At 40.8% G+C, this 24,671-nt stretch overlaps 1 protein-coding gene across 1 annotated transcript in view; it reads right to left on the bottom strand.

Moving 5' to 3' along the window:
* Window positions 1-12,390: 12,390 nt before the first annotated feature.
* pygl (phosphorylase, glycogen, liver) overlaps window positions 12,391-24,671 on the bottom strand; it is a 125,812-nt gene continuing 113,531 nt past the window's right edge. The window contains exons 18-20 of the mRNA XM_087990212.1: window positions 22,242-22,376; window positions 13,518-13,584; window positions 12,391-12,546 (exon numbers count right to left, since the gene is read on the bottom strand). Of these exons, the coding sequence (XP_087846338.1) occupies window positions 12,391-12,546; window positions 13,518-13,584; window positions 22,242-22,376 (358 nt within the window). The remainder of the gene's footprint in view (window positions 12,547-13,517; window positions 13,585-22,241; window positions 22,377-24,671) is intronic.

Genomic DNA, 24,671 nt, shown 5'->3' on the forward strand with positions numbered 1-24,671 from the left:
GGGGCTCTATCAATTCTGGGAAAACAATATCTTTGCTTGTTTACGCCACATAATATATACTTTAAATCTTTAGAGTTCTATTGTTAAAAGTCAAATATATTGAGCTAAAAATGTCAGTGTTTTGTAGATGTCTTCCTCTCACATAAAATTTCCAGACTTTATTTGACCTAATAACTGTATTGTTAGAAAGAGAAACACATCAGGCTTCAGGTAAAGTAGAACTGTACTTTCAAAACTCTCAACTGCCTAATTTTTGACTTTATGTTCACTGCAATAACTTCTAGTAATCTGTCTGCTCAACTGCTCCCTCACTTCAATTTTTATGTCCCTGTCCTCATTAAAACCTCTACTCCAAGTCTGCTTGATTCCAAAATATTGGATGCATCTTTGCTTCCTCAAAGCCAAAGTGCACAGGCTGATGATATCTGGGGCTGATTGTCTTAGCCATCTATTATGAGATCTGGCTGGTTCGCACTGAGTACTATCATGCCTCACTGAAAATTGTTCAATAATCTTAGATCGTCTTGATTTGGAGATGCTGGTGTTGAACTGGGGTGTACAAAGTTAAAAATCACACAATACCAGGTTATAGTCCAACAGGTTTAATTGGAAGCACACTAGCTTTCGGAGTGACGCTCCTTCATCAGGTGATAGTGGAGGGCTCGATCGTAACACAGAATTTATAGCAAGAATTTTCAGTGTGATGTAACTGAAATTATACATTGAAAAATTGATTGGCTGTTAAGCCTTTCATCTGTTAGGATACCATGATAGTTTTACTTCTTTCACGTGTAAATCACAAAACCTTTTTTTTAAAGTTGCATTCTTGAGTTAGCTGTTAACAATGGTGATAGCTAGACAATATGTTGAAGGTGTTGGCCCCTTATGTTCTCTGTCTATGCCATGATGTTTAGATTGATTCTAATCTAAAAAGTGAGATCACAAGAGTTTTACATAAATTCATGTAGTTTTTGAGCAAAGTACAATGTAACTCTGCAAGTACAAATTCAACCCACAAAATATATGTGTGCATGTGGGTCTTTGTCTGTCTGTGTGTGTCTGTCTGTCTGGGGTGGGGGTTGTGAGTGTGAGAAAGTGTGTGTGTGTGTGTGTGTGAGAGAAAGTGTGTGTGTGTAGTGAGTGCAGAGTGCCTTAAGTCTGTGAGGGGGTGCATGTGTGAGTGTGGGAGTGTGTGTGTCTATAAGGGTGTGTGTGGGTGTTTGTGTGTACCTGTGTCCGTGTGTGTGTGTGTCCGTGTGTGTGTGTGTGTATATATGTGTGTGTGTGTAGTGCAATGGTGATCACCTGTAAAGTGACATGAACCCAAGGTCCCGGTTGAGGCCCTCCCTATGGGTATCGAACTTGGCTATCAGCTTCTGCTCGGCCACTTTTCGCTGCTGCCTGTCCCGAAGTCCACCTTGGAGGATGGTCACCCGAAGGTCCAAGGCTGAATGTCCTGAACCACTGAAGTGTTCCCCAACTGGGAGGGAACCCTCCTGTCTGTTGATTGTTGTGCGGTGCCCATTCATCCGTTATCGTAGCCTTTGCTCGGTTTCCCCAATGTACCATGCCTCCGGGCATCCCTGCCTGCAACGTATAAGATAGACAACGTTGGCTGAGTTACATGAGTACCTGCCATGTACAAGGTGGGAGGTGTCCCCATGCGTAATAGTTGTATCTATGTCCACAATCTGACAAGTCTTGCAGCGTCCACCGTGACAGGGTTGTATGGAGTTGACCTGAGAGCCAGGCAGTTTGCTACGAACAATGATCTGTTTGAGGTTTGGCAGTTGTTTAAAGGCAAGTAGTGGAGGTGTGGGGAAGGTCTTGGTGAGGTGCTCATCCTCATTGATAATGTGTTGCAGGTCACGAAGAACATGGTGTAATTTTTCAGCTCCTGGGGAGTACTGAACAACGAAGGTACCCTGTCAGTTGCAGCACGTGTCTGTCTCCTGAGGAGGTCATTACGGTTCCTTGTTGTGGCACATCGGAACCGGCGGTTGATGAGTTGAGCATCGTACCCCGTTCTTGTGAGGGCATCCTTGAGTACTTCCAGGTGTCCGTCACGTTCCTCCTCATCTGAACAGATTGGTGTATGCGTAGGGCTTGTCCATAGGGAATGGCTGTTTTAATATGTTTTGGGTAGAAGCTGGAGAAGTGTAGCATTGTGAGGTTGTCTATGGGTTTGCGGTAGAGTGTGGTGCTGAGGTGTCCATCCTTGATGGAGACGCATGTATCAAAGAATGAGACAGATAGTCGAGAGTAGTCCATGGTGAGTTTGATGGTAGGATGAAACTTGTTGATATCACGGTGTAGTTTTATCAGTGACTCCTCGCCATGGGTCCAGAGGAAAAAATGTCATCAATGTACCTGGTGTACAATGTTGGTTGGAGATCCTGCATAGAGAAGAAGTCTTGTTCGAACCTGTGCATAAAAATGATGGCATATTGGGGTGCAAAGTTGGTCCCCATGGCTGTTCTATGTGTCTGGATGAAGAACTGGTTGTCAAAGGTGAAGACGTTGTGATCGAGGATAAAGCGGATGAGTTGTAGGATGGTGTTTGGAGATTGGCAGTTGTTGGTGTTGAGTACTGAGGCTGTTGCCGTGATGCCATCATTGTGGGGGATGCTGGTGTAGAGTGCGGAAACGTCCATTGTGACGAGGAATGTTCCCGGTTCGACTGGTCCGTGGGTGCTGAGTTTCTGTAAGAAATCCGTAGTGTCGCGACAGAAGCTGGAGATCCCCTGTACAATAGGTTTCAAGATGCCTTCCACATAGCCGGAGAGATTCTCACATAGGGTCTCATTGCCCGACACGATGGGACGTCCCGGTGTGTTGGCTTTGTGTACCTTTGGAAGGCAGTAGAAGTCGCCTACACGAGAAGTACGTGGGATGAGGGCGTGTAGGGAACTCTGAAGGACTGGATCCAAAGTTCTGATCAGTGTGCTTAATTCTCAGGTATGTTCTTTGGTTGGATCAGTTGGTACTAGCCTGTAGTGTTCCTGGTTGTTCAGTTGTCGGTACACTTCCTTGCAGTAATCTGTTCTATTCTGAATGACAATGGTTCCTCCTTTATCTGCTGGTTTGATGACAATGTTGTGATTGGCTTTGAGAGCCTGGATGGCATTGCGTTGTGAACGGGTGATGTCTTGCTCTACCTTGTGGGTACGGCTGATGAATCTGGCATTTATATATTTCCTGACAGCTTGAGCATACATGTCAAGCCCAGGGCAGCGGCCCTCCGGTGGGGTCCATGTTGACACCTTCTTTGGTCGCTCCTCTCCAGATCCCTGTGATGACTGTTCCAGTTCATCAGTGGGCTCAGTGGGATCACTGCAGGCACCTTGAAAGAATTCCCAGAGTCTCATTCGTCTGATGAACTCCTCTGTGTCTGCTGCCAGAACCAACGGGTCCATTTTGGTGGTGGGGCAGAAGTTGAGACCCCTACTCAGGACTTCAGTCTCTTCCGGTCGAAGGGTGTGGTCCGATACGTTGACAATAGACTTTCCCGCAGTGTCTTGATACAACTTCTTTTGTGTGTGTTGGGGTGGTTGCTTTCATAGTTCAGGACTTGGTCTGTTTGTGTGGCTTTCCTGTATAACTTTGTGGTGAATTCTCCATTCGGTGTTCTCTGTACCATCACGTCTAGGAATGGGAGTTGGCTGTCTGTTTCTTCCTCTCCAGTGAATCTGATTCCTGTGAGTGTGTCATTGATGATCTGGTGTGTGTTTTGTATTTCTGTGTTTTTAATGATTACAAAGGTGTCATCTACATATCTGACCCAGAGTTTGGGTTGAATTTGCGGTAAGACTGTTTGTTCTAATCTTTGCAATACACTGTTCAAAAGGGCCACAACACACTGCAGCACACCAGAACTGCAAAAAGAGGAAGAAGAACACCTCTACAATGTATTCGCCAAAAACGGATACCCCCACAATTTCATCAACAGATGCCTAAGGGAAAGACAACGGAATGAGGTCCTGCCACAACTCAAAGAACTAGCCACACCACCATACATCAAGAACAGTTCTGAACTGACAGCCAACCTACTGCGACCACTAGGACTCATAACAGCACACAAACCAACAGCCACTCTCAGACAACAACTCACCAGGACAAAGGACCTGATACCCAGCATGAGCAAAACCAACGTAGTGTACAAAATCCCAAGCAAGGACTGCACAAAACACTACAAGGGACAAACAGGAAGACAGCTAACGATCCTTATCCATGAACACCAACTAGGCACGAAACGACACGACCAGCTATCCTTAGTAGCCACACATGCACATGACAAGCAACATGAGTTCGACTGGGACAACACCACTATTATAGAGCAAGAGCTGAAAATGTGTTGCTGGAAAAGCGCAGCAGGTCAGGCAGCATCCAAGGAGCAGGAGAATTGACGTTTCGGGCATGAGCCCTTCTTCTTGGGCTCATGCCCAAAACGTCGATTCTCCTGTTCCTTGGATGCTGCCTGACCTGCTGCGCTTTTCCAGCAACACATTTTCAGCTCTGATCTCCAGCATCTGCAGTCCTCACTTTCTCCTATTATAGAGCAAGCCAAACAGAGAACAGCCTAGAGGCATGGCACTCATCCACAGATTCTATCAACAAACACATCGACCTGGACCCAATATACCGGCTACTGCAGCTGACAGCTGGAACTGACAACTGGAAACGGGGCGGCACGGTGGCACAGTGGTTAGCACTGCTGCCTCACAGCGCCAGAGACCCGGGTTCAATTCCCGCCTCAGGCGACTGTCTGGAGTTTGCACATTCTCCCCGTGTCTGCGTGGGTTTCCTCCAGGTGCTCCGGTTTCCTCCCACAGTCCAAAAATGTGCAGGTCAGGTGAATTGGCCATGCTAAATTGCCCGTAGTGTTAGGTAAGGGGTAAATGTAGGGGAATGGGTCTGGGTGGGTTGCGCTTCAGCAGGTCGGTGTGGACTTGTTGGGCCGAAGGGCCTGTTTCCACACTGTAAAGTAATCTAATCTAAACCACTACAAATGCCAGAGGAAACAACACAGAAGCGCTTCACAGAAGGCTCCCAAGCACTGAGGATGTCACCTAGACAGGGGACGAAACGTCTGCGACACAAATTCCCAGCTTGACAAACAGAACCACAACAGGGAAGACAATAGTTAATCTGGTGCAGAAATTACAAGAAATATAAGTAGAGTTCCAACGCAGTTCATCTTTAGTTTTCATCAATAATTCACTTGATCAAATTATAATGTGGGTAAGTCCAACTGCACAGGAAATATTTAACTTCAATGAACAGAATTCATTTTGTTTCCAAAGATTGGGTTTCAAAACATGGATTAAATCAATAGCACAATTTCCTTATAATCTCTTTTTTTTTGCAATTGCAGTTATTGCAATTTTTGCAATTGTTTGCCAGTTATTGAATTTATTGAATTGGGGCGGCACGGTGGTTAGTACTGCTGCCTCACAGCGCCAGAGACCTGGGTTCAATTCCCGCCTCAGGCGACTGTCTGTGTGGAGTTTGCACATTCTCCCCGTGTCTGCGTGGGTTTCCTCCGGGTGCTCTGGTTTCCTCCCACAGTTCAAAGGTGAGCAGGTCAGGTGAATTGGCCATGCTAATTTGCCCCGTAGTGTTAGGTAAAGGGGTAAATGTAGGGGAATGGGTGGGTTGCGCTTCGGCGGGTCGATGTGGACTTGTTAGGCCGAAGGGCCTGTTTCCACACTGTAAGTAATCTAATCTAATCTAAATAACAATACTGCATATAAGCAACTCTGCAGTTCAAGAATGTGATTGCTTTTCAAGTTTTGGTTGTTTATTTAAATACAGACCAAACTCTGATGAAAATCTTTGCTCTGAAAGATTCTCTGTCAATAATTTGTCATAGTTTCAATTCTGCTGCTAATAGGCATGGATCTGCAGCAAAGGCAGTTAATAATTTTATCATAACCTAGTATTAAATAAGGAAGCCATAAAGAATGTTGCAAAGGTGACAGATTTAAGATGGTTGAATTGAGATGCTCTTCTGAGACTGGGTTCAGGCATACAGCAGGGCATAGCATTTACACATGCTGTACTAAACGTGACAGAAATTGACCACACTGAGTGCTTGATCTGAGTATAGCCCACTACTCATTATTAACATCAGAAATATAAAATAAGGGAGTGGGACAATAGAGTTACAAAAGAGAAATTCTTCTAAATTTTCAGGATGGAGAAATGAAGGAGCAAGGAAAATGGTTTGACTGGTTTTGAAAACCTAATCTATGTTGGATCAAAACAATTGCAGTGAAGTCAAATTTATTCATGCGCTTTGCTGTTTCAGTTTTTATTACTATTTAAAATTATTCTTTAAGTGGAAATATACCAATTTTACTTCCTAGTTATTTTCTCTCTCATCCTGAAGACAGTGAATTGTGGTGATGCATAAAAATAGAAACTTCCTCAATTGTCTACCCAAATAGCCACTTTTACATTGTGTAAGGTAGTCAATATTGACACATATATAAAGTACATATTAAAGCGTCATCAAGGGGCAGCACATATATAAGACTCAAACATTGAACATATTGTAGATGTTAATTATACCAAACATATACTTTTGCTTGGTAATGCATTGACATATTTAAACAAATCCCTGCTAGGTTATGGCTTGCTCTCCATCACTGTCCTCATATCTAATCCCACCTTTTACTTCTACCTCCACAACTTTAAATTGACTTTCACTTTTCAGTTCCAACTTCTGAGGTTCAAAACTTCTCTTTTTCTCCCTTTTTCTCTCTCTCTAACCCTTTCTTCTGGGTAAAGGTATTCTTTCTTTTTCTTCTGCTTTCAATTGGAAATTCAAACTGTTCCGTTTTCTTTTCAAGCTGTTTTAATTCTTTTGCTCATTGTTCTGCAACAGTTTTTTCTCTCTCTCTTTTGCTTTTGCCTTGAATTTAAACTGCTGCATTTGCAATTGAATTTTAGCCATTTCCAAAGATTCTAAATGCATTTCTGGCAATTGTAAAAGCTGAGATATTGCTGCAATTACCTCGCCTTTCCTCACGGACAAAGGCAACCCCAACTCCATTTTGCCTGCCAATTCTGACAGCTTTACCTTACTCACCTTCTGTAAACCAGTCCAAGTGAAATAGTCATTATTCCACAAGGCATACCCTATTTAAACCAACCAAATGCAACATCTGAAAAATGAACATCAACTGTCTATGAGTCCAATAATCCAAAACTCAAACTGGCGTTAGAGATTTTGACTCCAACAAGAGCCCCAAATTGCTATGGACAAAACCCCCTCAAAATATATCAAAGAGATAACCTAGACCCCAGCTTTTATCTTCTTTTAATGCAAATGTATGATGCTTTGTTCCAGATGTGACTTAATTGGTCACAAATTACGCTTTAAGCAAAACACTACAGTTAAAAAGAAAATGGCACTTTATTAAAATGCTCAGTGAAGTGATGTATTATTTAACTACGGCTCATCCCTTGTTCAAATATTGCAGCAACCCATAAGTACATCCTTGGCAAGACCAATTTTAGCAAAACAGATTTTCTCACTTGCTATCTCCTCTAGTCGAGGAAAAAAGGACACTGACAGAAAGAATCTAGCAGTAGAGAGAGAAAGCTCCAACATTTTGCAGCAGCAAAATAAAGCTGCATTTGTTAGGTTTCACTCCATAAACTCCCATCTTTAACAACTGAAAACAAAAACTAAAACACTGGGCCTCTGTGAGTCTGACTCCACCCATTCATGCTTCCTTTATCTAAGTTTAAAAGAAACCCAAAGCTATTAACTCTGCTTTCCTTGGTACAGACAGCTTGGCACCCGGTTGACAACACATCTCTTCAAGAAAACCAGAAGTCTTAAGTGTATTGTACCACTAAAATACAGAATAGTAACCTAATAGGGTCACAATAAGGGTGTAAACAATAAAGTTTAAATCAGGGTTACTGTGATTGTATTTGAAAGCACGAAGTCTGATATAGTGCGAAAGATGTAGAGGAACAAATCTGCAAAACAAATTGGAGGAGCAAAAGTTGTAATGGATATCTTTAATTGTCCAAATATAGACTGGGATAAATATTGTAAAGAAAAGAGAGGGACAAAAGTTCTTAGTGTGTGTTCAGGAACAATTTCTATAGTAGAATGTTTGCAGTCCAACAAGAAATGAAGTATTGCTAAACCTAGTTCTTGTAAATGAGATGGACAAGTAGATCAAGTATCAGTGGGAAAATATTGGGGGATAGTTATCACTATATCGTAAGGTTTAGGGCGACTATGGAAATGGATAATGAACAATCCAATTAAGAGTAATTAATTGAGAAAAGCTAATTTCAATGGGGTAAGAAAGGTTCTGGGTTGAAATTGTTCAAGTCAAAGGCTGATCGAAAAAAATGGTGGTTGAACAAATGAGAGATGATTTGAGCACAGTTAAGGAATACCCTCTTGAAAGGCAAGGGTAGCACAACCAAATCCAGAGGTTCATGACATAGACCTAACTTAGAAGTGAACCCCAAAATTTTCTACAGATATATAAGTACTAAAATAGTAATAAGAGGAGAATGGGGACGAAAAATAGGATTTTGTATATGGAGACAGAGGACACTGCTGAAATATTGAATAAATGAATACTTTGCATCTGTCTTTACCAAGGAAAAAGTTGCTCTCCAGACTATGGTGAAAGAGGAGGAAATTCAGTTACTAGAAGGGTTTAGAATTGATAAGGAGGTGATATTGAATAGGCTATCTGTACTTAATATTGACAAAGTACCAGAGCCAGATGAGATGTATCTAAGAATACTGAGGAAATTAAGAATGAAAATTGCAGGGAAATATAGCATTTTATTTTAGTATTCTTCGACTCAATTAGTGCCAGAGGACTGCGGAATTGTGATTTTACACCCTTGTTCAAATAAAAGTGCAATAATAAACAACTACGGACCAGCCAGTATAACTTTAGTGTTTGGAAACTTCTAGAAAATGTAATTTGAAACCAAATAATCAAATGTGAGTTAATTGAAGAGTGTCAGCCAACAGATCTCTTAAGACCAATTAATATTAATAATGGAGACTTTTGAAAGGGTATCAGAAAGGGTTAATCAGGGCAATACTGGCTGTGACAAGAAACACAGCGGGTTAATGGATATTCTTTGGGCTGAGGGAAGGTTTGTAGCTCAGTTCTCAAAGATCAATGTTGGAATCCTTATTTACTTGATATAACTGAACTTAACATTGGTGTACAGTGCACAGCTTCAGAATCTGTAGATGGTTAGAAGCATGGTAAACTGTGAGCAATGTACCACTTAAAAGGACATGGACAAGTTAGTGGAATCAGCCTGTAGGTGGGAGATATAGTTCAATGCCAAGTGGTATAACGTGATACATTTTAGTAGAAAAACACAGGGACGCAGTGTCAAATTAAAGGATACAACTCCAAACATCTTGACACCAAAAACAAATACATAAGAATCCTACTCATTGACTACAGTTCAGCGTTCAAGACTGATTACTAAACTTAGTGGTCTTGGACTAAGCCCTGCTCTCTGCAAATGGATCCTCAGTTTCCTGATCCACAGGCCACAATCAGCGAAGCTTGGGGACAATATTTCATCCTCACTAACACTAGAGCCCCTAGGGGTGCGTACTTAGCCCTCTACTGTACTCACTGTATACCCAGGACTGTGTCACCAAATACCTGACTAAAACCATTTACAAATTCGCTGATGACACCACCATAGTCGGTCAAATCTCAGATGGCAATGAAACAGACTGCAGACAGGAGATGGAAGACCTGAGAACAACCTAGCACTCAATGCCGACAAAATCAAGAAACTCATTATTGACTTTTGATGGGATGTTACTCATGCCCCCCTACACATTAACAGCACAGAGATGGAACAGGTGGAGAGTATCAAATTCTTGGGAGTGGTCATCCAGAACAAGCTTTCTTGGACTCTTCATGTGGACGCACTGGTTACAAAGGCCTAACAACGTCTCTTCTTCCTCAGGCAACTGAGGAAATTTGGCATGATGGCAAAAACCATGCCAGCTTTTATAGGTGCGCCATCGAAAGCATTCTGTCTGGATGTATCACTACCAGGTATGGCAACTGTACCATTCAAGATTGGAGACGGTTACAGAGAGTGGTGAACTCGGCCCGGACTATTACAAAGGCCAACCTCCCATCTATAGAATCCATCTACCAGGCCCGCTGTCAGGGAAAGGCCGCCAGCATTCTCAAAGATCCATCCCACCCTGGCATTGCTTTTCTACAACCTCTACCATCAGGGAGAAGGTACAGAAGCCTGAACACACGCATCAGCCAGTTTCGAAACAGTTTTTACCATACTGTTGTTAGAATACTGAATGGATTCTCACAAACTCTGACCATTCGCCTGTACCTATGTTTTTGTTTTTGCCGCGGTTTACCTATTATTTACTTATCTTTACTACTTAACTTTGTGATCGGTCTGTATTGCTCGCAAGACAAAGCTTTTCACTGTGCCTCGGTACATGTGACAATAAATTCAATTCAATTCAATTCAAGTGTGTCTTCATCTTCAGTCCCGTACCAGGGGACACTCTTTCAAAATTAGGACCTCTCATTTCAAGACAGAGATCAGAATTCCTTTCTCTGAGTTGTCAACTTTAGAACCCTATTTCAGAAGGGGTTGCCTCTTTAAGACGGAGGTGAATAAATTATTTTTGGCAAGGGAGTCAAAGGTTATCAGGGGTAGATGAGAGTGCAGTTTTGAAATACTGACAGATCAGCCAAAGTCTTGCTGAATGATGGAGCAGACCTGAGAGATCTGAAAGTTCCACCTCTGCTGCTATTTCATATGCTTATACGTTAATGAGAATTTAAGTGTAATGAATTCAGTTAATATGGAAATTTATGTTTTTGTAAAAGCAGAAATAAGTAAATTTAGCAATGGTCTCTGTGCCTAGTTTAAGGTTTGAGGCTTACTGTGAATAGTTTGGGCCTCACACTAGTATTCCTAGTTGAGTTTCAGGGATTTTGCAAATTGGAAATCTTCCATAATTTAGATGTGCCCACACATGTTCTCCCATATTTTTGGATAAAGCATTGAAAATTACTCCAATGAGATGAGACCAACTATAAGCTGATTTATTTCATATCAAATACACAAATGATTAGAAAACAGTTTTCACAGAGAAATTTAATCAATTAACTATCACTTTGCATATCATAAAATTAACAAAATTTGTGACTGCCATTATTATAAATTAAACCCATTTTATCTGTTCCTCTATAGAGGCTGTATTTGTTCATATGTAAACCTGTGACTGTCATTTAATTCTGCTTTCAACTCTAGTGCTGACAATTAACTTGCTACTGCTGATGCAAGTAAAGAATGATGAGAAAAATTAAAGCAAGTGGAGTAGCCAATATTTTTTAGATGTAGGGCTGGAGGAGACTCCAAGGAACAGTAGAGTTTGTGGGTCAGGATGAAGCATCAACCTTGATTTTTCTGCTTGAAACCTGGAGTGAGATCGGAACCTTGTGATTCAGATCTGATGATGCTACTGACCGAGCCTTGATAGACAAGCAAATAAGCATGCAGCTGACACTGGGCTAGTCTGCTGTTTCTGTTGAGAACAGAGCAGGATCACTATCCCTAAATTCTGACTCATTCATGATCATAAAGATCTCATCTTTGCCAACCTACTTGTTACACCTGAATGGACATGCTGTAAGGCTGAATATTTCTTAGCAGATGTAAGGTCAATGATTCATTAAATAGACTGTTGAGTATAGACTTCTCAAAATGTATTCAATAGAAAAGATTGAAACATTTTTGCAGTGGAAGACAACACAAATCTTCACTTCAAGAGAAACAAGAACAAAAGGGCAGGAAAGGTCTTCAACAGAACAGAATTGAAAATTATCTTTTCAAGGTAAGAATTTCTCAAAGTGATGACAACATCAATTGTTTTACCCCGTGAGATAATGACAATACTCCATGTATATGGCAATTGAAAACTAAATTTAAAAATGTTTTAGGTGTCTATGGAATTATGTTTTGAAAAAATTCACCTTGACCTGGTAATGTTTATGCTTGTAATAAAATTATGGTGTTGCAACAGCAGGTTAAAACAAAATATTCTTTTAGATAAAATTGTGGCTGGATACCAACTCTTTGCTATGTTTGAAGTTGAAACTGCATTTTGTAAAAAATATAGAATATGCTTCTTTGGAAATTAAGTCCTGCAATTACTAAATGGTAAATTGTAAACGATCTCAGGCATTGTGAAATATTAAATTATGAACTTAACATGTTTTATTTGGTTGAAACTGAAAAAGGCTAGCCAAAATGCTCATACTCCCTCTTTACACTTATAATTTTGTACAAAGTAATGTATTTAAAATTCACACTGAAGTTCTAGGTATCCTTTGATTCGGTAGGAGCAGGAATCTTCAAGAATTTGGGTTCAACACCCCAGATATCACGGGCATACTCTGTAATAGCTCGATCGCTGGAGAACTTTCCAGAAGAAGCTATGTTTTTAATTACTATTTTGGTCCATTCTATTGGGTTCTGTAAAAATATACAGATAAAACATAAAATATGCTGATTTTTTCTAACAAATATTATCCAATTACTTATGAACTTTCATCATAGTTTCTCACAGAGGATCCTAATAAATGAAAATACCAATTCTTCTCGTAACCTTAGCTCAGTTTTCAACTTCTGTGAAGGGGAAGTAGCACACAGGATTACTACATCCCAATTTAACTGTACCGCTGCAAATGGATGTAACTATGACACATATAGGCCAAGTATTGCAAAGGAATTGAGGAGAAGTGGCTATCTTAGGCCTTTTACTTCAATTTCCTCCTCATGTTTTCCAAAAACACTGACACTTCAAAAATTTAATGTTAGGGCAAATATACCTCAGACAGCTGTGGGCCAGGAACAATCCAAAAAACAGAGAAGCTGTTTTTCAAGTGCTTAAAAATGCTGTTCTCTAAGGATGGTGGTGAGATCCACAGTTGCAAGTGTCACAGTTTAAGCTGACATTTGAAATGCATATTATCTGTACTGATAAATGTAAACTTTAACCGCTGATGTTTCAATTCTTCCCAACACAAGGAAACTGTAGAATGGGTTATCTGAATGCCAAAACCTTTGCCTATATTGTAATGGCTGGTAAAGCATATCCAGCTTGCATACTTCCTGTTCCCCATATTAGAAACATAGGCATCTGCTTATTGCTTGAAAAACAGTCATATCTCCATGATATGCTCCTTACTACAAACTATCTTTCACTATTAGTTAGATGCCACCTACGTACTTGAAACCAGCACTATTTCTCCTATGCTTTACTTATTTTCAAAAATTAACTTGAATATAAGCTAAAACATAATTTCGAACTGCGAAATGTGCGTGTTATACAACTTAATGTGAACAATGCTGAAATAAAGGCTAGGTCTAGATTACTTAAGTGCTTTATGTAGAGCTTTACATTAAAATGTGTTAACAGTATTGGAGGAGTACAATATTCTGACCTGGTATAATTGGTTGACTTTTTCTTGAATACTGATATAGGATTCAAAATCAGCAAACACTTTGAACCTGGGATAAAAAGTAATGTGAAACATTGTTAAACTATAGAAGAAGGCTATTAGAATTGAATTATAAATTACAAAGTTGAAATTGCTCAGCATGTTAACAATTATTAGGAAATCTGGAAATAGAAAAGCACTCTTTTTAATTCCACTTCTGAAATTGTGTAGAAAGTGGGACAAGATTGTCACTTGCATCTACTTTCCTGTTAAGACATTATTGGTTGAAGCACAGCTGGTGAGATCACATTAAGCATCCCAGAACTTGCCTGTTATTCCCAATATAGGATGTTGGAAGTCCTAAGCAAGACTTACTTGCTCCATAAAACACCTCCGGATAGGTTGATTAGGGAATATCAAGAGTGAATTCCAGGATTGAAATCTGGTGGAGGTGAGGCTCAGAAGCTTAAATATCAGTTTCTATGAACACTGATCATGAGCAAAGCATCAAGTTTAGTTTTTGGGCTGTTTAATACTTCCACTTCTAATTTTGTTCAGTTTGGCTGCAAGCAAAATCCCTACCTTTCCCACATTGATACTGGTGCCTCAATTTTGCTAAACATATTGGTGAACTCCATGTGAAATTTGATCACACTGAATTCAGACCAAGTCAGCACTGGGGCCAGTCAAGAGGTGAAAGTTTAGTTCTTGCTCAAATTCCAGTGAGGAACTTTTGTGGTCACTTGACTAAATATGTGGTAGCAATTAGAAAATGAAATAACGGCATACATGAAGCTTCAATTATAGTAACACTGTTAACCTGTTATTTAACTTTCTAGATGTTTGATGTAAGATGCACATCAGAACCTTGTGAAAGTCTTGACATGCTGACCACTGTGGAAAGTGAACTTCTGACAGGCAATTCCTCAGCTCTCTGGGTCCCTCTATAAAACATTCTCATTCAGTATACTAATCCTGGCTGACCATAAATGTTTTCCCTTTAACCACCTCACTATCCGTCTGACTAGACTGATCCCCAATCTATCATCACATCCATCGACTAACTTTATACACTTGCGTCACCAACCCTACCTACTGACCTTACCCATCTACGCATCCTTAGTTTACAAGAAATGTTCGACATAATATAGATTACCATGTCTGTGTTGACCATGGTCCCATTTGTTTGTACATGGTTTATATCCCTCCATTCCCTGCCTGTTCATGTCTCTGTATAAATGCCTCTTAAAATTTGATGCCTTATCTACTTCTACCACCTCCCTTGAAAGCACATTCCAGGAACCTACCATACTGTGTAAAAAAACACTTGGCTCTCACATCTCCTTTAAGTTTCCCCCTCTCACCTTAAACATATGCCCCTTAGTATTTGATATTTCCACTCTTGGAAAAAAGTCTTTGACTGTCCATTCTATCCATGCCGTTCATAATTTTTTATAGACGGGCAGGAGGCAGGAAGAATACAGCAAGCCAAGGAAGTTTCAGGGAGTGGAGAAGTTGGCGTTTCGAGTGTAACCCTTCTCAGAACTGGGGATAGGTGTGGGGGGAGCTGCAGATAAAGGGGGTGGTGGGGGCAGGGTGGTGAAGTGGGGATAGGTGAAGACAGGCAGAGGGTACGACCTGGTTGGTCAATGGAAGGAATTAATCCGGTTGGTGGCAGAGAATATTGAAAGCGATAGGGTGGGGTTGGGAAGGGAGCCGGGGATGGGGAGGGAGATTATTTGAAATTGGAGAACTCAATGTTGAGTCCTCCGGGCTATTGGCAGCCCAGGCAGAAGATGAGGTGTTGTTCCTCCAATTTGTGCTATGGTTTGTTTTGGCAATGGAGGAGGCCAAGGATGATCACGTCAGAAAGGGAGTAGTTGGGCGAATTGAAATGGGCGGTGACTGGGAGGTCCGATTGGCCCCTGTGGACCTGGCTGCGATACTTGGTGAACCGTCTCCCCAATGTAGAGACCGCATCAGAAGCACTTGATGCAGTAAACTATGTTGGAAGAGAGACAGGTGAATCTCAGTCTCACCTGGAAGGACTGTTTGGAGGTTTGGATGGAGGTGGTGGGGGGGGGGGGGTAGTGTACAGGTAGGTTTTGTTTCTTTTCTGATTGCAGTGGGAGGTATGGGGTGTTTGCGGGGATTGGTGGGGAGAGTGGTGCAAACCAAAGACTGTCGAAGGGAATGGTTTTTGCAGAGCGGAGTGGGGAGGGGAAGATGTTCTTGGTGATGGGATCTAGTTGGAGTTGGTGGAAGTGTTTAAGGATGATGCGTTGGATGTGGAAACTGGTGGGGTGGTAGGTGTCTTGTCTTTAGTGCATTGGGGGTGGGTTTAGAGCAGTGGAACAGGGAGTGGAGGTGGTTTGGCGGAGGGCCGTCTGGATGACGGAGGGAAGAAAAGCATGTTGTTCAAAATAGGTGGACTTCGGGGATGCTGGCAAGTGAAATGTCTCCTCATCTGAGCAGATGTGGCAGAGGTGGAGGAACTGGGAGAATGGGATGGGTGGGGGTAATGGAGAAATTGATGCGGCTGATGTCATTTCGGCAGTCTGCAATGAAGAGGTATAAGGCTGTCAGGTCGTGATCAAGTGGAGGAGGAAGGTTGAAGGATTGAGAAGGGGTCGTCCAAGGGAGGTTGGCAGTTCTTGTCAAAGAAAGAGGCATGGAGGCGGAGGCGGTGGAAGAAAAGCTCCACGTTGTGGCGGATCCGGAATTCGTTGAGGTGGGGTTGGAGGAGTATGAATGTGAGCCCTTTCCTGAGGAAAGTCACCTCAATTTCTCTACCACCCTCACCCGCTGCATCCTTACCCCTCCGAATGTGCAGGACTCTACTTGTTCTGCAACAATCCTCGGTTCACCATCAAACCGCCTCCACCATACCCACTCCCCACCCCAACAAAGGCGGGATGGTGGTTATCTGGAGAACGGTCATCAATGTTGCAGAGGCCGAATGCCAACTCTCCAACACCATGTCCTACCTCCCCTTTGCCCACAACCCTATCGCAACCCATCAGGCCAAAATCTGTCAGACCACACTGTCAGAGCGAAGACAATTTTGGCTATTGTAAAGCCGAATGGACTGTATCAGTTTAAAGTCATGCCATTTGGTATGAAAAATGCACCAGCTACATTTCAGAGACTAACCAATAAGGGCATTGCTGGATTAGCCAACTGTGTCGTATATACAGGTGACCTGGTGAATTTTAGTCACACATGGAAGGAACATTTGCAACATTTATCAGACTTGTTCATTCGACTTCGGAAGGCAGGCTTGGTGATAAACATAGCTAAAAGTGAATTTGCCAAAGCTGAAGTCACCTTCCTGAGCCATGTTATTTTGATGGGTATATGAATAGAAAGGGTTTGGAGAAATGCTTGAAGGTGGGACTAGATTGGGTTGGGATATCTGGTCGGCATGGACGGGTTGGACCGAAGGGTCTGTTTCCATGCTGTACATCTCTATGACTATGACTCTATAAGTAACTTAATAATTTATCCCAATTTTTGACAAATTCCTCATTGTCCAATTTAATTTGAGGAATGTCCAATTCAGGATCCTCTGAACTTGGTTCTTGGTGTTGTAACCAATAACACAGTTTCCTTTGGATTTCCTTCCCTGTCAAAATACCTTTTGAGCATATTCACATGTTACACTCACTGAGATTTCTTTGTGTCTGCAGTCCTTACCAAATAGTCCACCTCACTCAATTTCCTTTTTACTTGATAAGGTCCACGAAATCTTGCTTTTAATGGATCACCTATCATTGGAGGTAACACCCTTATTCCCGATAGCAAAATTGTGAAATTTTGATTTCTTGTCTGCTTCCTGTTTCATTGTATGCTATGATACTTGTAAATGCTGTCTAGCCAACTTCCCCACTCATTAAATCATTCCTGAAAATTTCACACATAGTTCAAATATGTGGTCTCTGAATTCTGACATAAATTTCTCCATCATCAAGTCCTCTCACTTTATGCCCAAAAACTAATTCAAATGGACTGAATTTGTCAATTCATTTGGTGCATCTCTGATCACAAAAAGCACAAGGGGAATTCCCTCATCCCAATCATCTGGATAGTCCTGACTATAAGCCCTCAACGTGGTCTTTAATGTCTGATGCTGCCTTTCTAGCGCTCCCTGCAACTCTTGATAGTACACACTAGATTTGATTTGTTTTATTCCTAAGCTGTCAAATCTCCAAAAACCTCAGAACTCTCATTTGAGACACACTGGTGGAAAATGTAGGGAAACAAACAGGATTAAGAATCAGGATCTGATCATGACAAATGCTCATTACATTTAAATAACTACATCAGAAATTCAACTACTTGCTACTGGGAGAGAATAAGATAGCTCAAACACTGAAGTTAACCAAACAGAGAGCACCTTATGAACCATTTTTGCTAAATTATTTCCTATAGAATTAATATGTCACTGAAGGGTATAGGCTGGACAAACATAAAATGTGGACATGGACATCTTTCTTTTTCCTCTCTAAATTAAGTTTACAACAAACAGAAAATCTGATGAAATGCATGTAAAATATTATTCAGTCCATCTTTTTTCTGTCCCCTCACTCCCTTCTACTATTTTGCAAAAAAGACATTTGGCGCTTATACAACCAACAGTATGTATTCCAGCAACGAGCATTCGATTCAATTTGGTCAAAGATTAGATCGAAGCAATTGCTTTACCTAGGTAATACGGTCTCCTTTTTGTGGTTATTGGGATTACTTAAAAATTTACATGTGTTCAGACAGTAACACAAGATGGTTTAAACAGAGGACAACAATTTATTTACCTCATTATACACACAAGCATACCGTCCATAACTTTCTTGAATAATTTCGATGTGAAGTTTGACCCTTGATCTGATTGTAACTCTGTGGGTAGTCTGTACCTAGTGAACAATATGAGTAACTCCTCTACAATCCTTTTACTGCATAATGGGACAGCCTCTGGAAATATAGTGACACGTCCATTATTGTTAACAAATACTGATTCCCACTTATTGTTTTAGATAGGGTTATTAGATTAGATTACTTTACAGTGTGGAAACAAGCCCTTCGGCCCAACAAGTCCACACCGACCCGCCGAAGCGCAAACTACCCATACCCCTACATTTACCCCTTAGCTAACACTACGGACAATTTAGCATGGCCAATTCACCTGACCTGCACATCTTTGGACTGTGGGAGGAAACCGGAGCACCCGGAGGAAACCCACGCAGACACGGTTCCTACGCAATCAATTAAGACTCTTGTAAAATATTCCTCAAATGCAGGAATGTATATGAAGGATGTGGATTTTAGTACTGCTGTGGTTTTCCAATGATCTGACATGTATGACATGTCTGGAAAAATTCAACTACATCCTTGTGCAGTCTAGGCCAGTAAAAATGTTTTTGTGTTTTAGTTTGCATTTTCTCACTCCTAAATGACCCCCTAGACATAGCTCATGTGCCACTCACAACACTTTCTTTCTATAACCCACTGGCAAGGTGATTTGATGAACTTCTACCTATTTCTCATCTGCCTGAATATGTGATGGTGTTCATTTCCTCATTGAGACATTATTTTCAAGATAATGACATTCAGGGATACATTCGGATTCTCTTTCTGTGTATGCCTTTTGATACAATTGCTTTAAATTTTCATCTTTCTGCTATAACTCAGTTAATTTATCTGAGCTAACGATGTCTGCTGTGTCAACTATCTGCTCCTGGTTTATGTCAACCATCTGATGAAACAAGGTGTCTGCTAATTCCACTTCAACTTTCTTATCTCAATTCTTTGATCTCACCTGTTTCAACTGGTGACTTTGTGACCTCACTACCATACAGTCAGGAAAAATCCCAGGATGTGTCCTGTAATAGTTCAGTTGCTGAGTTTCCACTGGCTTTTCAACCACAACAGACAGCACTCCTACCTGTGAACCAGCTATATCATTAGCAAGGAAAAATTGTATTCTTGGAACTGAGAGTTTGTCCAGTACTCCTATCACGACTTCTCCACTCTTCACTGGACACTCTAACCTCACTTTAGATAACTGAGCGCTTCTTGTCTCACCACAAATTCCTGCTATTAGTACCTTTTCTGGCAATAGTCTTTCAGAGGTATATATTTCCTCATCTTTCAACATCACAGATTGAGAGGATCCTGTATCTCTAAATATTGTATCCCTTTTACCTTCTGCTCCTGGCCTATGCGAGTCAACTTTACCTTCACAGGCATATGGTTTAAGGAGATCTGGCACTTCCTCCTTAACCAATCTCCAACCAGTTTGTATATTCTGGTGCAATGTTCTAGCCTCCACTGTGCTTTTCGTTACCACTCCAACAAAATTCACTGGCTTATCCTGTTTATCTACATCTGGCTTCCCAGTGCTTTTCCTAGCCCACCAACACCGTGATTTTATGTGGCCTACTTTATTGTAGTGAAAACACTGGAGCTTTTCAACTTCTCTGTCACCTTCAAGGATTTCCTTTTTACCCGGTAGTAAGTTATCCTTATGATCTTCACCAAGATCTTTCCCTTTCCCTTTCCATGTGAGGATTCCTCTTTTCCTCAATTTCTATCCCTCATGGATCGAAACTGATTTTGGAAGCCAAATTTTGATTTCTGACCAATGCATAATCATCAGCCATTTCAGCTGCTAATCTTGCTGCTTAACTCTCTGCTCTTCCACATGAGTTCTCACTACTTCAGAAAGTGAATTTTTGAACTTCTGTCTAAGTGCCATTTTTGAAGTTCACACTCCCTTTCTTTCTTCCTTTCCTCTCTCTCCTTTTCTCTCTCTTCTGTCTTTTTTTCTTTTTGTTCTGCTAAAGCAATTTGTTCTTTTTCTCTTTCCTCTGCTTTTAATTGCAATTCAAACTGTTAAATTTCTGTTGCCCTTTCCTTGTCTTTTGCCTTTAATTCAAGCTGCTTCATTTTCTATTGAGTTTTAGTCATATCCAAAGATCCTGATGGTGTTTCCAGCAAATTTAAATGCTGAGTTATTACTGTAATTATCATGGAAGAGGCTGCTCCAACCCCAGCTTGTCGCTAATTGCAGCAGCTTGGTCCTAATCATTTTTTGCAAAACTCCCAAAGTCCCTTCTTCCACCCCCAGAAAATTCTTGGTGACTGAAAGAGCCATTGCTATCCCAAACATGGTTTAAACCATCCAAATTCAATACCTGGAACAAAAAACACTAATACCTACCACTCGCTGCTTTCGAGTCCAACAACACTAATCCCAATTTGGAACTACAGAACAAATCCCGCAAAGAGCCCCCAATCTGCTATGGACCAGGCCAGATCTCCCTCCCCCCACCTCCCCCAAACACATTTCCAGCAAGCAGCCCAAACCCTAACTTTGCTAGTTGTTTTAAGCAGGTGTAACATGGGTACTCTAGGAATAATGCAGCTGGCCAATCTACTTAGTTTTAAACAAAACAGAATTTATTTACAAGATTACCAAATGAAACATAAACAAAAGAGAACAGAATACAGAATAACTTAACCTATCTGAAAACCCAACAGATTATCTCAACTTAATGATGCTGTTCCAAATACTTGCAACAATAAACACCGCTGCTGTAGTTCTGTTCGCCGAGCTGGAAGTTTTTGTTGCAAAGGTTTCATCCCCTGTCTAGGTGACATCCACAGTGCTTGGGAGCCTCCTGTGAAGCGCTTCTGTGGTGTTTCCTCCGGCATTTATAGTGGCCTGTCCCTGCCGCTTCCGGTTGTCAGTTTCAGCTGTCCGCTGTAGTGGCCGGTATATTGGGTCCAGGTCGATGTGTTTGTTGATGGAGTTTGTGGATGAGTGCCATGCAACATGAATTTGACTGGGACAACACTACCATTATAGGGCAAGCCAAACAAAGAACAGCCAGGGAATTCCTAGAAGCTTGGCACTCATCCACAAACTCCATCAACAAACACATCGACCTGGACCCAATATACCGGCCACTACAGCGGACAGCTGAAACTGACAACCAGAAGCGGCAGGGACAGGCCACTATAAATGCCGGAGGAAACACCGCAGAAGCGCTTCACAGGAGGCTCCCAAGCACTGAGGATGTCACCTAGACAGGGGACGAAACCTTTGCAACAAAAACTTCCAGCTCGGCGAACAGAACCACAGCAACGAGCACCCAAGCTACAAATCTTCTCACAAACTTTGAACAATAAACACCCCTTGGCACAAAAGGTAAAATCAAACACAGGGTCTCACAGGAGAGATGTCAGAGAGAGGGTACTAGCATGGACCTGCTTTTTTGGGTCTGCCGCCTCAAATGACTACTGTGCTAAAACCAAACCAAACCAAACCAGAGAAAATCTGAGCTGGGACAATTGGCCATTCCCCTTTCATTGTACAAGTGTTTTCCTTTTAAAACTTAAAAGCCTTTTACCTGAGGCAGTATCTGTTAGCTATAATCAAATTGGCCCTAAAACTCTTCAACTTGGACTTTTTGCAGTCTGTGTCTTTTACAACCTTGCTGAAAAAAAACCAAGGACAGCATAACCTTGTTAAAGGAGCAGCATCGTCACAGAATGCAATATGCTCCAAAACATGTTAGGAAAGGAGAAGGAGGAAAGCTGGGAATGAGTAAAGAGAACTGGCTAATACTAAATCATTGGGAGAGGTAGAATTGGGACTTCATATTTGGCAGAAACAGATACAAAAGATATAAGACATTAATGACTTCTAAACATCATTAGAATTGTTACCTATCATGATGAAAAAGCATATTCAGAATATCTCGGAAAAGTTCAGGTTGATTTGGAGAAAAATATCCACTTGCAATCTGATCGATCACTTCTTTCAATTCTGGAATTTTTTCATAATATTGGGAAGCATTATATCTGGAAGCAATATCAACATAAGTTAGCAATGAATAATCTGATATCCTGAAGCAGGATAGATCATCAAATGCAATTGAGGTTGAGGAAATAATAACTTGAGAAATAGTAATAGATATTTAACAAAATATTTTATGAAATTGGTTTCAGGAAGAAAATCACATTTCTCCCACTTAGCAGTTAAATTTTGTAGCAATCTTAGTACATCATCTTGTGTACTTCTTTTCAAGATTAGCCTTTCGCCATCATTACTTATACTTTCCTGCCATACTATGATAATGAGTATTTAATTAAATGTTAGGTATTACTAAGAAAATTAGGTATTAGAAGAGATTTAAAAACTTCCAAACACACTGAGGTTTGAGACAAAGGGGTAAGCTAATCATAAATGACTCTGTCCTCCTCACCATGTTTTCCTTTTATGATTCCAACTATAGTAATACTAAACAAGTCAGACGTCAGAATGGCAGGTTTTATTTTTCCTTTTTGATTACTGTGGAGGTCAGTCATTGACAGCCTCATGTGAATATGTTCAATGTACTTTTAACAATAAAACATAAAAGCGTATCAGTGAACAAAAACTATATTGTGCTGTACAATAACTATTTGAAACATAGGAGAAAGTGAGGACTGCAGATGCTGGAGATCAGAGCTGAAAAGGTGTTGCTGGAAAAGCGCAGCAGGTCAGGCATGAAGAAGGGCTCATGCCCGAAACGTTGATTCTCCTGCTCCTTGGATGCTGCCTGACCTGCTGCGCTTTTCCAGCAACACATTTTCAGCTATTTGAAACATACCCAATATAAATATCGGAAAGTATATTCAATCCTTTTGTCCCAGCAATAAGTACAGATACCCCAACCTTAGAGACGATTCATACCCATTTCCATGCTAATGCTCCCTGTTTAGCTGGCACAGCTGTATATAAGTTTCCTTTTTGACAAATATTTTTGCATACAATTGATGGTATTTTCTTCAACCGATATCTTTGAGACTTTTAAACAAGCTGCAAACTCAGCTCACTTTTACTGTTGAACATTGGTGCAAAACTCAAGTTTTCAAAAGCCTTGTTGGATGTCTTCCTCTCTGATACTTCCACAACTTTCTCCATAGACCAGCACTGTGTGATTTGGAAAACTGCTACTATTAACACCGCAGCTGTACTAGACCTCTTTGAATGAAACTGTTTCTCTGTTCCCTCGCTTTTGCTTACTCTCTGGATTGCAAAGCTCAGCAACACCTTAGCAATTATCTCCCAGGTAGGAGGGAGGGTAGGGCTTTTTAGTCATTTTGCTGAAATCACATGATTTCTTGGAATTCTCGTTTTATCTCTATTCAAAATAATTTTCTGGCCTTGTATTTAAAAAAGATCTGACATTTACAGAACTGAAAACTTAAATCTAAGTTTCCTCTAATTTTACTTTTCTTTCCAAAGAATAATATTATGAGGCTTCATCACAATTTCAAATCTCAGTCTGTGCAGTATTGTTTGAAACACTCCTGTAAATGAAGGGGACATAAAAGTTTTAGGAATGTACAAAGAACAGGGGTATTAAAGAAAGCAAGCAGTGCAGAAACATTCATTTGCAATTGATGCAAGGAGTACTTTATGCTTTGTTCTTACTCATACTAGGTTATTTTTATGCTCTTTCCAATGCAGTTCTTGAATACAAGGCTTCTTACTTTCTCTTGTAGGGGCTGAAGTATTCTCATTTGACCATCTTCAAAACTAGTCATCATAATTGCGTAAATGGCAGAGAAGTAGGAAAATAAGGCCATATGGGCAAACTATGGCACACAGCTATTATTTTCTATTTTCTAACAGTTGTCAAGATAAATCTGTTCATCAGTTTATAGCCTAAATCACAATATGCTGAACCATCAATCTTTAAGAGTAAAGACAAGAGTTTTAAAAAGTCCAAAAGGTAATAATTAATTGCTCCTTTCATTTTGCTTGCCTCTAGATTTTAAGACCTGCTGCCCCTATTAATGGGTATATTTTGATTCAGTTTACAAGTTCAATTTACATCTAACATATCATCCTCTGATCCACTTGTTCCATGTATTTGCCTGTGCTCTGAGCTGAAAATCACTTTTGATTTCCTAGGCCTTTGGACTTGTTGGTTTGATCGGCTTTGGTTGCCTTGATTCTATTTCAATGGATTCTAGGCTTTAATGTGAGCTTCAACACTGCTTTCTACTGAGATTGTATTATCTGCCAGACTACTTTAATTACAATACCTGTTCTGATACAGCTTTCTACACCTTCACTGGGATTAAACTCTGTCAGCTTTATGGTTT

This window comes from Chiloscyllium plagiosum, unplaced genomic scaffold, assembly GCF_037043375.1.
Source record: "Chiloscyllium plagiosum isolate Xiang-an unplaced genomic scaffold, Cpla_swu_hap1 HiC_scaffold_8, whole genome shotgun sequence".
NCBI classification, from domain to species: domain Eukaryota; kingdom Metazoa; phylum Chordata; class Chondrichthyes; order Orectolobiformes; family Hemiscylliidae; genus Chiloscyllium; species Chiloscyllium plagiosum.